Below are 15556 nucleotides of genomic sequence, written 5' to 3'. Positions count from 1 at the left end.
CTGTTGAGAAATCAGAGGAGACCTATTTTATGTACATAATATATAGACAGATGAAACATTCTCATGAATGAATAATGAAAAGTGATCTCATGAACGTCAAAAACTTGAAGTTGTCGATGAATAACATGTACAAAACGAACCAGTTCTTCCAGCCAAAGGACCTTGTATATGTCAGGATATAAAAGGAAGAATTTGTGTAATCTGCAAAGAAAGGAGATGATTCACATTAGCGCATGAACTCGGTTAATGATGTACTGTTACGAATCTGGCAGCCATTTGCACACAACAGCCAGAGTCACCGCAGTTCAGTTATTTCGATAAGTATGTGTTTATAGTTAGGGTCCCGTCCCTATGTTTAATGGGTGATTAAGTGTATGTGCGCTGCGAGTTATTTTTAGTTAGATTTAATATCCAACAACAACACCCTCCTTCGCTCCTGCCACCATCGGCCTTCCTCGCGAGCATGCGTGCCGCGCACAGACGTGGGCGGGGCTTCCATCACCTCAGATCGGAGCCCTGCTCCAAAAAAGGGCATGGAGTGTTTCCTCTGCCCAATGAGCGAAGGGCGAGCATCGCACGCACGCCCCAGCCAATGGGAAGCCAGAACGCCCAGGGAAAGAAGAATGTCTCGACTAAGCGACAAATAAGAGAGAAGCGCCAAAACAGCCACAGAGACTCCGCCCAGAAGGGGCGTGTTTTTCCCCGCCAACTGTGACCCTCCTCCAATCACGGTTGGCCACCACGAGACCCGAAACGCCCCATCCAATTCGGAGGTGAGTCTCCAGAGAGCAGATCCCCACCCCGTGAGGGGGAGGGGAGAAGAGAACCAAGTGGTGCGTGAGAAAATGTTGTTGGTTGGACACCCCCCTGTGTTCTGGCCTGCTGGGCGCTCCTTGTCGTGGTCGTCGGTCTTCATCCCTGGTCTTCTCCTCGGCGCTTGGTGCGAAGCTGACCATACGGGTTCAAGTCCCACCGTGGTGGTTTGTGTTGGAGCGCGTGGGCTGGTGGTCGGAGCATCTGACTTCCCTGCAAAGAATCCCGGGCTCCACAGGGGCAGGTCGGCAAGCCGCACGACGCGGCCAGGTACACCACGGAACTCTGTCCCCCCACAGCTGAACGAACCTCCTCGGCTGGAGGACCGAATAAAACCCCGGTGGGGTCCATTTCTTTTTGGATGTGTGTGTATCTGTGGGCCCAGTGTTTAAGTAGAAACGGTACAAGTGTCTTGCATCATTGTACATTTGATTATATTCGGTGTAATTCTGCTCTTTGTCTCCCTCTCCCCATTATGAATAAACCCCGTGTTAAATGTACCAGCTCGTTGCCTGTCGTTTCTATCATTGACCCAGCACGGTGCAGGCTTGAGAAATAGGGAGGCCGTTTGTGCCGTAAATTGTTCGTTTGGTCCGGCAGGCTTTGGTAATCACCGCTCGGTTATGCCGGATCCGAGTCGGTAACAGCGACTCGGTTTGGACAAAGTCGGCCAAGGGTGTGGCTTCCCCGGTAGTTAGACGGCGTGGGTACTTAGGTAAATTGGAATTAGACAATTAACCCTACCCCACGCCGACGAAATATTGGCGTCTATGGTCCACTAAGGGACCCGTGACATTCAGAGTTACCCGAAGGTTACGACCTTCAATTCCGGTGTTCAGTGGGAAATGGCCCAACTGCTCCATCTAGCGGTCGTCCTTGCCATTGAACCTGGCACCACAACAGTACATCATCCCCTCCCTGGCTACATCATCCATCTGCGTGACCCTCAATGGCTCAAGAAAGTGAAACATCTTCGTTGACCACCCTCCTCCATCCTCACCCACTTCAAGGTCCAAGTTGACAGTTTACAAAATTCATTTGGCCTTCCCTTTTCCCAAATATTCGGATCTCTGATGTACCATACTCTGTTGCAGAGCGGCAGTGTTGCCGAAGCAGTTTCTTGGCAGGGGTTGTTCTGGTTGTGGTTATATCAAATGAAGACTGTTCAGTATACTGAGCAAGAGGATGTGTGTATACATGAGGCTGGGGGGGGGGGTGGTGGGGGGTGATTGGAGGGGAGGGGGGATGGAGGAGGGATCTTCCCAACAGCTACATCTTGCCCGATATTTCTCCACCAATATTGATTGAGAGGTACAATAAGAATAATTACGGAATCTGCCAAAGCCTGAAATCATGACATGATGACATGAAGACAGACACAATGAACACACCCAGGATGCCTTACACATCACCGTGCACATAATCTTTGTGGAAGTACAATAGATGGTGTAAAAATCAACGTTTAATGTAAGGTTTGGAAAAAGCATGTCATGTGTTCAGAGGGCGAGATACCTTGACTGGTAACGACGTAGCATAACGAGAGAAACCATGAGCACAGCACACAGCAGCACGGAAGTCAGCAGCACCAAGTACAACAAACTGCTTGTTCCTGACATCAGCCACAAAACAAGCACTGTGTCGGTATGTGTTAATGTTGTCTGTGTATTTACGTGTGAACATTCTGCTATTTAAACATCTGTGATAACCATTTGTGAATGTTTTCATTTGAAATTGTCCGTGAGACTGAGTCAGAGACACCTCCATCGGGTTGGGGAAGGGTACAATGAGGTGGGGGAGGGGAGGGGGAAGTTGAATCCCAGCCCAGCTATAAACTGCCATCCTGGTGTTTTACAGACAGGGTGCTTCATCAATGTGAATTATAGGTGAACTTGGATTGTCGTTACACTGGGCTTCCTGTCTGCCGGTGTTAGTTGGTGGACGTTAAAGACCCCCATGGTATCCTTCCTGAAGAGTAGGCAAACTATCGCTGGCAGTAGATGATTAATGGGGTTTCTGGGACTTCCCATTCAAATGAATGGGGGAAAAAGGAAAAACTTTCTGACTCAAGCCCCAAAAGCCCAAAATAGGAGACGATTTTCTCCCCCTCCCAGACAAGAAAATGTAAAATTGAGACTTACTGATTAAAGCACTTCTTCCCTTTCATATTTTCATTCCACTTAAGAGCGAACCAATGAATATTTGTCCATGTTCTACTTTGGGGAATAACTTAATTTTCTTATAACATTCATTTCCATTGAGTATATTCACAAAGATTACTTTGGAACTTGGTTCTTTGTTGAACAGAAATGAAATGATAATCTTCTCTCAATGCTCTTGTTTGAGCATATTTTGGTTCCACTCATGTACATTAAACTTATATAGAGTCTATAAAATTGTTAAAATTAAACTCAAGCATGAATACATTACATACATTCTGTAAGCTGTCTGAGTGCAGCTGAAAACAGGAAGCTTGGGGAAATTTCCAGAATTACTGATCTGTTGAAAAACAGGAAAGAGAACAATGAGGAAACTCGAGGCAAAGATCCAAATGACTTCTTCCAACATGGTTTGTAAGCCAGGCATTTCTCTCGGTTGAAAATCTCTTCTATTTGACTGTTTTTCATTTTTCTTATCTTGACCCAATGGTAAATGACTGAGACATGAACTATCTTTCATCTGACGAAGAAGATAACCCATCACAATATTGGTAAGTTTGTGTGTTTGTATTGTAAAGTCTGGCTTCCTCTGAGAATGATGGTGAAGCAATTGATTATTAATTAAATCATGATACGACTAATAATTATTGTATGTCTTTGTCTAACAGGTTGTCCCCAAGAAGAACATCGTTGATAACTGATGTTGAAAATGAATTATTTGAATTACACGACGAGTCGATAAAAATGAATGATTTCCTTGAAGACATTTATTCGTTTCGAAAAGAAATTAATGATATTTTTCTTGGATGGCAAGAAATTCTCACGTCCTTTGATCTTGAATGACCCGAGTCCAAGGTGAGAAATTATCGCTCTGTCTCTGTGTGTGACTTTACTGTCTCTGTGTGTGATAAAGTAAAACTTTACTTCAAATAAAATTCATCTTCAGTATCATCTTTGGAACTTTCATTGGTGCTTTCACAATCATCAATAAAACTACTTTCATAACTATCGTTTGAACACAAACTCTCGGTATCATAACTGTCTTCTGTTCCAACAGAGAAACTATCATCACTCTCATAATCTTCAAAATCTTCAGTTGAATAATGACTCTTATTTAATTAGTAGAAAAAAAATTACCATCTATATCTATATACTTTTTTTCATTAACAGATTCAACGACTACATTTTTTATATTAAAGGTAATTTGAAAATGGTCCTTAACGACTATTGAACGAAATGCCATTTCACCTGATATATTAACATCCTTTATTTCATCAGGATTTACATCTTTAGGGTTGTTGAAAAAAATACAAATTTCTCCTTGCATATTACAGATGGTCTTATCTTTTCTTTCTAAAGTTTCATCCATGAGGTTTTTCTTTTTTGATACTTTTTCTTGTTTCATTGCTTTTTCTAGTTTTGAATATATTGCCAGAAGGAGAGGAAAACTTTTGTTAGAGATACTTTAATTGATGTTCTTCCAGATATACTAAAAGCCCTTCCACTGAAGGAAATTGAAGAACTCATATTATTCACCATAATTGTTTTTATCCAATAGTTGTTATATTTATCTTTATTCAATTTTACATCCTTGACATATTTCTTAGTATCTTTTACAAATGAAGAGATTGATTGAAACTTGTCTTTTGTGTATTGATACATTGTATTTATGAAGTGAAAATAGTTGGAGGACAAAATGGTTTTAAGCACAGATTCACGTTTAAATTAAACGAAATTTTCATCAAGAAAATTTAATTTTCAGCAAAGTTTTGTTGTATAAATATGGTGAATATAACGTACTGCGATGTTTGTAATTATGAATATAAATGTTATAAAAAAACACCTTCAAACCAACAAACACACATTCAATCTTTTCAGACAAATATCTCCACTTGACTAAGAAACAAAACATTGTGATAGATGTGATAATGATATCCTTTAAAAAAAATTATAATAAACACCTTCAATCACGCAAACACAAGAACAATGAAGAAAGGGAAGGTGCCACTAAATTCTCCATTGAAAACACTGATGGGGCATTTAAAGGGCATATAAAAATAAGATTGTTTCGCTTTCAAGACCCTGGACCATCTTCAATCATGGAAGCTGTTGATGTGGTTAAACAAAGTACAGTATTGAAACTATGATTAAAAACACATTAAGTGAAATTAAAACTTTTAAGTTTTATATGGGAGTAAAATTGAATATGGTAAGAGAAGGCGATGAAACTACTCCCGATATGAGGACAAACCCTCACTTTATGTCATCATTTCAAGATTTTGTAACATGTGAGTTTATGATGAACTCCAGAGACAAGAACAAGATGTTGATAACAATGTAGTAGGTAGTGGATTTGCTATTACAAAAATAATCTTTTTAGATATACACTTCTTAAAATCAGATCCTCTTCAAGCTTCTTCTTATATTGATTTACCAAAAGAGGTAAAACTTAAGGAAGTGGTTTTTATTATTCAAAACAAAGATAATAAATATTTTCTATGGTCTGTTCTTGCTCACTTACATCCTCCACAATAGAAACCTGAAAGGGTTGAACATTATAAGAAATACGAGAATACATTAAATGTTAAAGATTTAAAGTTTCCAATGTCATTGAGAGATATTCCTAAATTTGAGAAAATGAATAATCTATCTGTTAATGTATATGGATTAACGGATACAAACAAAGTTCAGATATTAAAAATTTCAAACAACTATAAGAATGATGAAACACACATTGACTTTCTCGACTTTACTTCAAAGGAAAAATCACATGATGCTTTCATCAAAAATTTATCATGATTAACCAAATCACAACTATACAAGAGAAAATGTGAAACATATCCTTGTAAGAGATGTCTCAACTCCTTTCACACAAAAGAACGATTAAATCAACATTCAAAATATTGTCGTAATCACAAATCAACCTTAATCAATTTACCAAAAGCAAGTTCAAACATATCATTCAAAGATGTTAACAAATCTATAAAACATCCGTTTGTGATATGTGCTGATTTTGAAAGTATCCTTGAAAAGATAGATACTGTTTCTCCAAATCCAAATAAATCATACACAAATAAATATCAAAAACATACTCCTTGTGGTTTCTGTTATTATATCAAATCATCTGTTGGTGATTAATACAACAAGTTAGAACTTTATAGAGGAGAAGATGCCTCAGAGGAATTTGTAAGACAATTGGAAAAAGACTTCATAAGACTAAGAGAAATAATGGTTAAAACCTACAAACCAAAATGATGAACAAAGGGAGAGAAAAGGAATTTAGAAAGAACAGTATCTGTCATATTTGTGAGGAGAAAATTGAGGGAGAGGTCAAAGTTAGGGATCATTGTCATCTGACTGGAAAATATAGACATCCAGCTCATTCCCATTGTAATATTAATCACAAGCCGCCCAAACTTTATTCCTGTCTTTCTTCACAACAACGCTCACTATGACACACATCTATTTATAAATGAACTTTCAAAGACATCTGGAGATATTTCTGCCATTCCGAACACAGATCAAAAATACATCTCATTCACAAAAACAATTCATACATCCCCCATAACCCATATCAGATTTCTTGACACATACAAGTTTATGGCAAGTCCATTATCTAACTTGGCATGAAATATTAAAAACTTGCCGAATCTTAAATCACATTTCTCAAATCAAGAAGAGATTGATCTCTTATCACAAAAGGGAATATATCCGTATGACTATATGGATTCATTTGAGAAGTTTAAAGAAACACAACTTCCTTCAAGGGAAAGTTTCTATAGCAAGTTGAATAAAACTCATATTTCCGATAGAGATTATACACAAGCCTAAAAGGTTTGGGAGAAGTTTAATATGAAGAATCTTGGAGAATATCATCATTTGTATCTTAAAACTGATGTATTGTTGTTGGCTGATGTGTTTGAAACTTTTAGAACAGTCTGTCATAATAAAAATTCTTATGGATTAGACCCCGCTCACTATTTGGATTAGACCCCGCCCCGGGTTTGGCTTGGAGTGCTCTGTTAAAAATGACAAAACAATTTCGAATTAATCAGTGATATAGATATGCTTTTAATGATAGAGAAGGCGAAAAGAGGAGGAATATCTCAAGTATGTTCCAAGAGATATGCTAAAGCAAATAACAAATATCTTCCTGATTATAATAAGAATGAGGACAACTCTTACCTGATGTATTATGATGCTAACAATTTGTATGGGTGGGCCATGTCTCAATCTTTACCTTATGGGAAACTTAAATGGGTTCAAGAAAAACATTAAGAAAAGTTTTACAAGACATTGTTGTTTCTTCTCAAAAATAATTGGATGAAGCTGAAGTTGGATATTATTTTGAGGTTGATTTAAAATATCCAGAAGAACTTAATCACAAACATAAAGACCTTCCTTATGCCCCTGATAAAGAAAGTCCAAGAAAAGAATGGTTAAGTGATTACCAACAGTCATTTCCTATAAAAGGTAAATCTCCAGAAAAACTACTTACTACATTAAATGATAAAGAAAGTTATGTTTTGCATCAAAGGAACTTGAGACAATATTTATCTGTTGGGTTGAGAGTGAGGAAAATTAATCAGATTTTGAAATTTAAACAGTCATTGGTTAAAGAAGTATACTGAAATGCAAAAGAAACTTACCACCTTTTAAACCTTCAAATATCAACAATAACACTGCGTGTAGTAAATGTGTGAACTTATTTGTGGACAATAGTGTCCTCACTGTCAGACAAAACGGTCACGGATGGTCACTTCATAGCACAGCTGTTGAACAGCCATTTTGACTGTCAGTGATTAGCCAAGGGGTACGGGATGATTTTAATGAGCTGCATGTGATGTCTTGATATTGGCTTTAAAAAGGCCAGTGCAAAATGGGCACTTCAATCAACATGCCACGATTGTCAAGGGATCAACGGCAGTGTGCCTTGGGCATACTGCAAGGCGGATTGAGTTAACGTGAGGTGGCACGTCGCTTTGGCTGTTCACACCAGACGATATCGGCCCTGGTGGACAGAGACACCCTCCACAACTCTGCAGATGACAGACCTTGATCAGGAAGGCCAAGAGTCACCACTGCAAGGCAGGACAGGCAGATGGTCCTAAGTCAGATGGCTTCAGACATTGAGGACTGAGTGGGACAGAATCCAGCAGCAATCCATCCAAAGACTGGTAGGCAGTATGCGCCGACGATGCACTGCCTGTATCCAAAACAATGGTGGCCACACATGCTATTGAAAGGAGACTGACATTGCACCCTGTGCTGTTCTGTACTGTAGAACAAACTTATGAGATGGTGTATCTTGGTCAAAAACTTGACATGTCCTCAATAAAATGCCAATGTTTCAATTAGCAATTGTTGGTTTGTTTTATTTTGAACTGTTACAATTTTATTACATTTCAAACAAGTGGTAAGTTTCTTTTGCGTTTCAGTATATATTGATGTTAATACAAAAAGGAGAACAGAAGCAAAAACAGATTTTGAGAAGGACTTTTATAAATTAATGAATAGTGCTGTATTTGGAAAGACTATGGAAAATGTTAGGAATCGAAAAAACATAAGACTTGCTACATCTTGGAAACAGGCTTCAAAGTTAATTAATAGACCAAGTTTTGAACGAGCAGAGGTGTTTTCAGAGAACTTTTGTGCTATTCATTTGAAAAAAAGAGAGTATTAAAATGGATAAACCTATTTATATAGGAACATCAATTCATGACTTGTCAAAGTCGTTAATGTATGACTATTACTATAATAATTTAAAATCAAAGTATAAGGATAATGTGTCATTGTTATATATGGATACAGATAGTTATATATTAGAAATTAAGACAAGTGATGTATATGAGGATATGATTGATAATATTAATATATATGATACAAGTAACAAGTAATTATAAGTCAGGTGATGTGTTGTTTTCATCAAAGAACAAAAAGGTTATTGGTAAGTTTAAAGATGAATTGGGTGGGAAGGTCATGAGTGAATTTATAGGATTGAGATCAAAGTCTTATGCTTTTACGTATATTGATAATAACATTGAAAGGTGTGATGAGAAGCTAAAGGGAATAAAGAAAAATATAATCAAGGAAACAATAAACTTCAAACATTATTACAACTGTTTAACCTTAAAGAAAGAAGAGTACAGAAAAATGAATTCAATAAGAAGTTATAAACATCAATTATATACAGAAGAGATAAATAAGAAAGCATTGGGAGCTTTTGTTGATAAAAGATATATTTTAGAGAATGGAATCAATCGTCTCCCTTATGGTTATAAGTATAAGTGTTTAGATATTGGGTTGGGAATTTTAACAGGCTACCGCCGTCTTTTTACTGATTTATAAATGATAGAACCAAGCAATAACCAAACCAAAGAGTGGAGATATAATCAGCCTTGGTATTTAAATGGAAAACATAAAGAATGTGAGAAATATCAAATAAGTCTTATTGAAGAAATAACCGGGGTACAAGTAGATAAAACAAATAAGAGGATAAATTTAATTACAAATAACTTGGAGGATGGAAAGAAAAAAATTAATATCCTTGAATGGACTGAAAACTTTGATGGTTATCAATTGAACAATGGAAAAACAATTTACTACAATCTCAAAATGATATGTGGCTCAGGAGGTGGTCAAACAAGAGCATTGAGAGAAGTTTATCATTTCATTTCTGCTCAACAAAGACACTTAAACCAAGAACCAAGTTCCAAAGTAATCTTTGTGAATATACTCGATGGAAATGAATGTAATAGGAAAATTAAGTTATTCTCCAAAGTAGAACATGGACAAATATTCGTTGGTTCGCTCTTTGAGTGGAATGAAAATATGAAAGGAAAGAAGTGCCTTAATCAGTGTCTCAATTTTACATTTGCTTGTATGGGAGGGAAGGGGATAGGTGGGGAGAAAAATCAGTCTCCTATTTTGGGCTTTTGGGGCTTGAGTCAGAAAGTTTTTCCTTTTTTTCCCCATTCATTTGGATGGGAAGTCCCAGAAACCCCATTCATCATCTACTACTGGCACCATGAACAAATAACAAACACCTTCCATAACCGACATGGGGCACTGCATCAGCACGATAGCAACGATGCAAACCAGCAGTGGGCACTGGATCAGTAGCACAGCCACACACGAAATGAATGAAGTTTACGTCAATTGCTCAAACTTCTTTACACTCAGTGTCACGTTATCCCTTTACCAACTCAACAAGTCTACTTTGCCATGTCATTTTACTCCCTTTGTCTATTTGGGTTTCCTTTCGTCATGGTTGTTAGAACCTAGCTCAGCTGCTTCATTGATGAAACCCTCCTTACAGGAATGGGCTTCACCGGTGGCGTGATGTGGGTGTCAAGGGCCAAGTAACTTCTTCTTGTGCTTGGTTGTTATGTACATGCTCACTTCATATGAAATAAGACATTTACCAAATAATTAAACCTGGCTCATAAAACTTAATGTGTCAATTCGTTTGCAATGGGACACTGCAGTGAAGGAACATTTCGGTTGGCTTCCCCACTCAAATCAGATACATTTCTGTGAGGTCACACCTTTCGGCAGAGTTACCTGTTGGTGGCATTAGCACCCTGTCGCGATTCCCAGGAGGACTTTCTCCGACGGACGTGTTGCCTGTGATGTGGAAAGAGTAGATGAACCCCGGCGATAGGTCATCGACCACGTGCGACCGGACTGATGGCTCCAGAACTAGAGACAAGAAAATAAAGTCAAAGTACACGTTGTGACAATCAAGGCCTTTGTTCCCTGTGGAATGCCTATGCTTGAAATGATCTTCAAGGAAGACCTATCATTTATTTGTCCATTTTTACTTTGGGTTAGCTTTCAATGTGGGAAGATCTTTCTTCTGACGTCCAATCTTATGACAGCTCATATGTAGGATAACAAAGTCATCATGATATCATACCTGTTAAGTGAGGAACGAAATTAAAACACAGATTAATGTGTTGAATGGAACATGATAAGCCCTTTGGGAGTTGGTGTTAACACCTCTTCTTCTTCTTTTGTCTGCGGAATCATTGGCTGTCCTGCTGATGCAGTGCGCCCTCTGCTGGATAGGATAGGAATTTGTAATTTGTTCAGGGTGCCGACGAGAGCTCGCGTACTCTTCATGAAGGAAACCATTGAATCTTCAATGCACGGCAGACGAGACGCCAGGTTTAACGTCCAGCCGAAGGACGGCACACACACTAACGAATCACCCTGCCAGTGAAACACGAAATCCAAATCCAAATCCATTGGGACCACACTCTGTACAGAGCATTGATGTTGCCGACACAGTCTCCTGGGCTATTGGGCACAATACTGGACGGGTCACCACTCCGACACAGGATACTCGAATAGCTCATTCATCCTAGCAAGCTGGTACTCATTTTGCCAACCTTGGAAGTATGACAGGCTGAGTTAACCCCACCTGGTATTAATTCAACAGCAAAGCACGATTTGAACGAAGGATCCCAGGAACCCAAGCCCACCACCCTAACCATGAAGCCAACACGAGGAATGTGAAACACCAGGACATCAGTCTATATCTGCGGCAAGATTCAAATGCAGGCTGGACAGCTTAGAGACGGCCGTGCGTACCTCTCAGTCATCGTGCCACTCTAAATAAATGAAAGGCTTAGATATTCGAAGGTCAAAAGTAATAAAATAAAACTATCGTTCACATTCTAATGGTTGCTTAGTAACACTAAAAGGGAAAGTTCATGATTCTAATTTGCCAAACTTCATGCAAACATCCGTTATGATATGAGCTGCAATACTAACTAAATACTGCACACTGTCAGTCAGGTCAGGTATGGGAGCATGTGACGGAGCAGTGCGTTGCTGCGTCCACTTTCCACCAGGAGCCTCCATCTAGCCATCCGCCAGGTAGATGCCTGGCCCATCCCCATCCCCTTGAGATGTTGATCAACCTGCTGCAACCACGAGGCACATGGTCGGGCCATTGGCCTCCTCCACTGATGAGGCTCCCTCGCTGAGAGAATCTGGTGAGCATGATCAACATCAGGAAAACGAGCCACATGTCCATACAGCCACAGCTGATGCTCATGGACGATGCAAGAAACAAATCTCATCAGAGTTTCTCTCAAAAACCGCTCGTTGGACACAAAGTCCGACCAGTGATAGCGAAGGATTCTCCAAAGAGACCTGGTACTGAAGGAATTAAGTCTCTGTCTCAGCTCCCTGGTCAGAGTTCAAGTCTCACATCCAAAGAGCAAGACTGGAAGCACCAAGAACCTGAAGACTCAGACTTTCGTCCTCCTGCACAGTTACCGACAGCACCACACGTCATGATCCAGTGAATCCATGACTTCCTAAGGACAAGGTACAGACAAGATAGCAGCATCCAAGATGTCATTGAAAGCCTGGATCTTAGTTTTGGCCCAGGAAACCCATAATCCCAGCGGCTCCAACTCCTCATTCAGCAGCTCGAGGGGCCCCAAAAGGATATCTGGAGTCTCTGCAAAGATGACTGCATCATCTGGGGAATTAAGGTCAGAAATCTTGGCATTCCCAAACGATGCACCACAGCTTGATCTTTCCAACATCCTCCCCAGAATCCAGCCATAAAAGTGCTGAAAAGGGTGGGGGCCAGTACACACCCCCTGACGAACTCCAATAACAACTGGAAATAACATACTCTCTCGACTGCGAGCCAATAATATACGAGTCAATACTCTCGACTGCATTCGGTGAGGACCTGAAGGGAAAGGATAAGGGCAATCGTTGATCTCTTTGGTTTTCCAGAGAGGGACAACAAGGCCCCTCTTCCTGTCAGTTGGGATGATGCCTGTGTTCCAGGAAGAGCACAGAAGTGCATGCTATTACACGACTACAGCATTTCCACCAGCCTTGCGAAGTTCAGCATGGATGCCCCACAAATCCCAGGAGCTTTACCCCATTTCAACCGGTTCACCGCAGCCTGTGTTTCCACAAACTAAGGTGAATCATAGTTGATTGGAGGGTCAGCAATAGGGATTGTAACACTCCTGCCATCCAACTCAACAGCTGGTGGATCAGCCTGATACAGCTGCTCAAAGTAACCGGCCCAGCGGGCCTTCATATTGGACTCTTCTGTCAAGAACCCACCATCCTCCGGTTTAATTGCAGTACACTGAGGGACGGGCTTGGAGAAACACATTGCACGAATTCTAGAAGCAGGATGAGAATCACTTCACGACAGGTGATGATCTTCCCCCCTCACAGATTCCTCACACATAGGCCTCTTTGTCCACTCTTAGTGCATGTACAGTTTTACACCTCAGCTCCCTGAACAGCTCAGCTCTGTCATTCAGCCTGGTCCTGTGACTCTGGTCAATGGTATCCAGTGTCCCTTGATTATTTATTATTCTTTGCAAAATTATTCTTTGCCCAACGATGAGTTCCAAGACATCCACCAGCAACATCAAGTATGGTGGTCTTGAAGGCACTCCACTACACTTCAGGATTCCCCAAAGCACCCAGATCCCCCAAATCCCCACTCAGCCTTTTCGCAAACTCCTCAGCTACCCTCTCATCCTTCAGCTTGCCAGCATCCAGCCTCGGCTGGGATGGTACCATTCTCCCAGATTCAAGCTGCAACTTCAGATTTGCTACAACAAGCTTGTGGTCAGTATTGAGGAACTGAGCCCTCCGGTTGACCCTGCAGTTCTGGATCATCCTCCAGCGGCCATCAACGAGCACATGTTCAGTCTCCTTTGCCACACCGCCAGTGTTGGAATACCAAGTCCAGCGATGAGCCTGTGAGTGCTGAAACGATGACCCAGCCATCCTAAGACCACGACTTCTTGTAAAGTCAAGGAACTTCGTGCGATTCTGGTTCACAGTTCCAGACCCATGGGGACCAACACATGTCTCATAATCATCCCTATCCATTCCAGTCGATACAATGAAATCACCCAAGACTATAAGTGTATCTCGCCTGGAGCACTGATCAACCACAGACTCGAGCGTGCCACAGAATGCATCCTTCACGGTGAGATCACTCACTTCATTCGGAGCATATACATAGATCAGGGAAATGACACCCAAGGAGTGACGAATCCTTAATCTCATAATACGCTCGTTGACCGGTGTTACCTCAATTTTTATTGGAGTCAGCTTATTGAACACAGCTACAGGAACTCCTTGGGCATGGTAACCATCAGAGCGACCAGACCAATTGTCGGTGTAACCATCCACTATGATCTCACCACTATCCGATCTCCGAATCTCAGAGAGTGCTGCAATACCGATGTCCAAACGCTTGAGCTCAGATGATAACAGAGACAGGTGATCATCCTCTCTTCGGGATAGGACATTCCAGGCACCCACTCAAGGGACCACTTCAGGTTAACCCAAGGAGACCGCCATCTGGTGGACGACACCTCAGCATCACTCCGACACACTCCACCTCAATGTGACCCAGGAAGTTTACCCCCTATCATGAAGGAACGGGGGTCCTGAAGGCTTTGCTGGATCCAGTCAGCTGGCGAGCTGCTCTGCAAAGGGTAGCAACATAATAGGTACTCGCATGGAGTGCCTTTTCAGTTTTATTTGCATTTGTGGATTTTGCGGCGTGAAGGATTTTACGGTGGCCATAGTGCAAATCCTGCCACCAAACTCATAAGAAAAAGTAACCAAACTGCAGGAGGACGTCCACAGACACAGTTGAGCAGTAGATATGGATGGCCGTTGGCTCACAAGGAGCTCCTCCACCCTTTGACAGGTTTTGTTTTTAATCCTGCTGGGTGTCCATATCATACACCCTCCTCGCCAAGAAACATGGTGGGGGAGACAGCTTTGTCGCCGCCAACCCGACCATGAAACAGGTTGGTGCAGGTTTACATGGTACCTGAAGCAAGTTACAGATCTAATGTGACGTGACCTGACAATAAACACTGTTCGTAAACGATAAATGTTTACTAATTCCTACCACTGTGCAGTCTCACTTCAAGCCGACGAAAATCTACAGATCCTTCTCCAATCATATCGCTGTAAAACCAAGAAACACTAGCTTCCTTGGGGAGCTATCCTACTCGTGCAAGACCACATGACGTGCCATTGTCTTCTGTCATGTCCCGTGTCTTCTGTCATGTCCTCTCGACTCGTATGCCACCGGCTCTTTTAATACAGCAAAGATGTCGCACGTTGCACCACCGGTCCAACCACGACTACTCTCATCTCCAACCATCAACAACAAACTCCCGTGATGTTTCACCGACAAATTGATATCTCCCATGATGAAGCTGAGTCTTAGGGGGTCTCTCACTCTCTCACTGCAGGCAGGTCAGTGGTTTTTCTGTCTTCTACCATCTCCTCTCCGGTCTCGATCCTCCCCCATCTGAGATATGTCCCCCCCCCACCCCCCATATATCCGCAGGACGCTCAAGGTCCCCCAGCAACCCCTTTCTGGTAAAACTACCAAAATCAAGAATCACTGCTCATCTTCCCTCTTTCATTCCTCTTTTTTTTCCCCACCTTTGGAACAAACTCCCACATTCTCTTCAATCCCACTCTACCCTCCAGGTATTCAAAACAGCTGTTCACAAACATCTCTTATCTTCCCCCATCCAAAACATCTCTTATCTTCC

The 15556-nt window shown here is 41.1% G+C and overlaps 1 protein-coding gene across 1 annotated transcript in view; it reads right to left on the bottom strand.

Annotated features, from left to right (window-relative positions):
- LOC147013013 (leukemia inhibitory factor receptor-like) overlaps nucleotides 1–15556 on the bottom strand; it is a 55998-nt gene that overhangs the window by 4974 nt on the left and 35468 nt on the right. The window contains 3 exon segments of the mRNA XM_085854448.1: nucleotides 141–201; nucleotides 2326–2422; nucleotides 10533–10670. Coding sequence (XP_085710574.1) covers nucleotides 141–201; nucleotides 2326–2422; nucleotides 10533–10670 — 296 coding nt within the window.

This window comes from Eptatretus burgeri, chromosome 14 (genome assembly GCF_056783735.1).
Source record: "Eptatretus burgeri isolate ZD-2024b chromosome 14, Ebu_testis_v1, whole genome shotgun sequence".
Lineage (NCBI taxonomy): Eukaryota > Metazoa > Chordata > Myxini > Myxiniformes > Myxinidae > Eptatretus > Eptatretus burgeri.
Note: the sequence above shows the minus strand (reverse complement) of the source record. Positions and strands in the feature narration are given on the sequence as shown.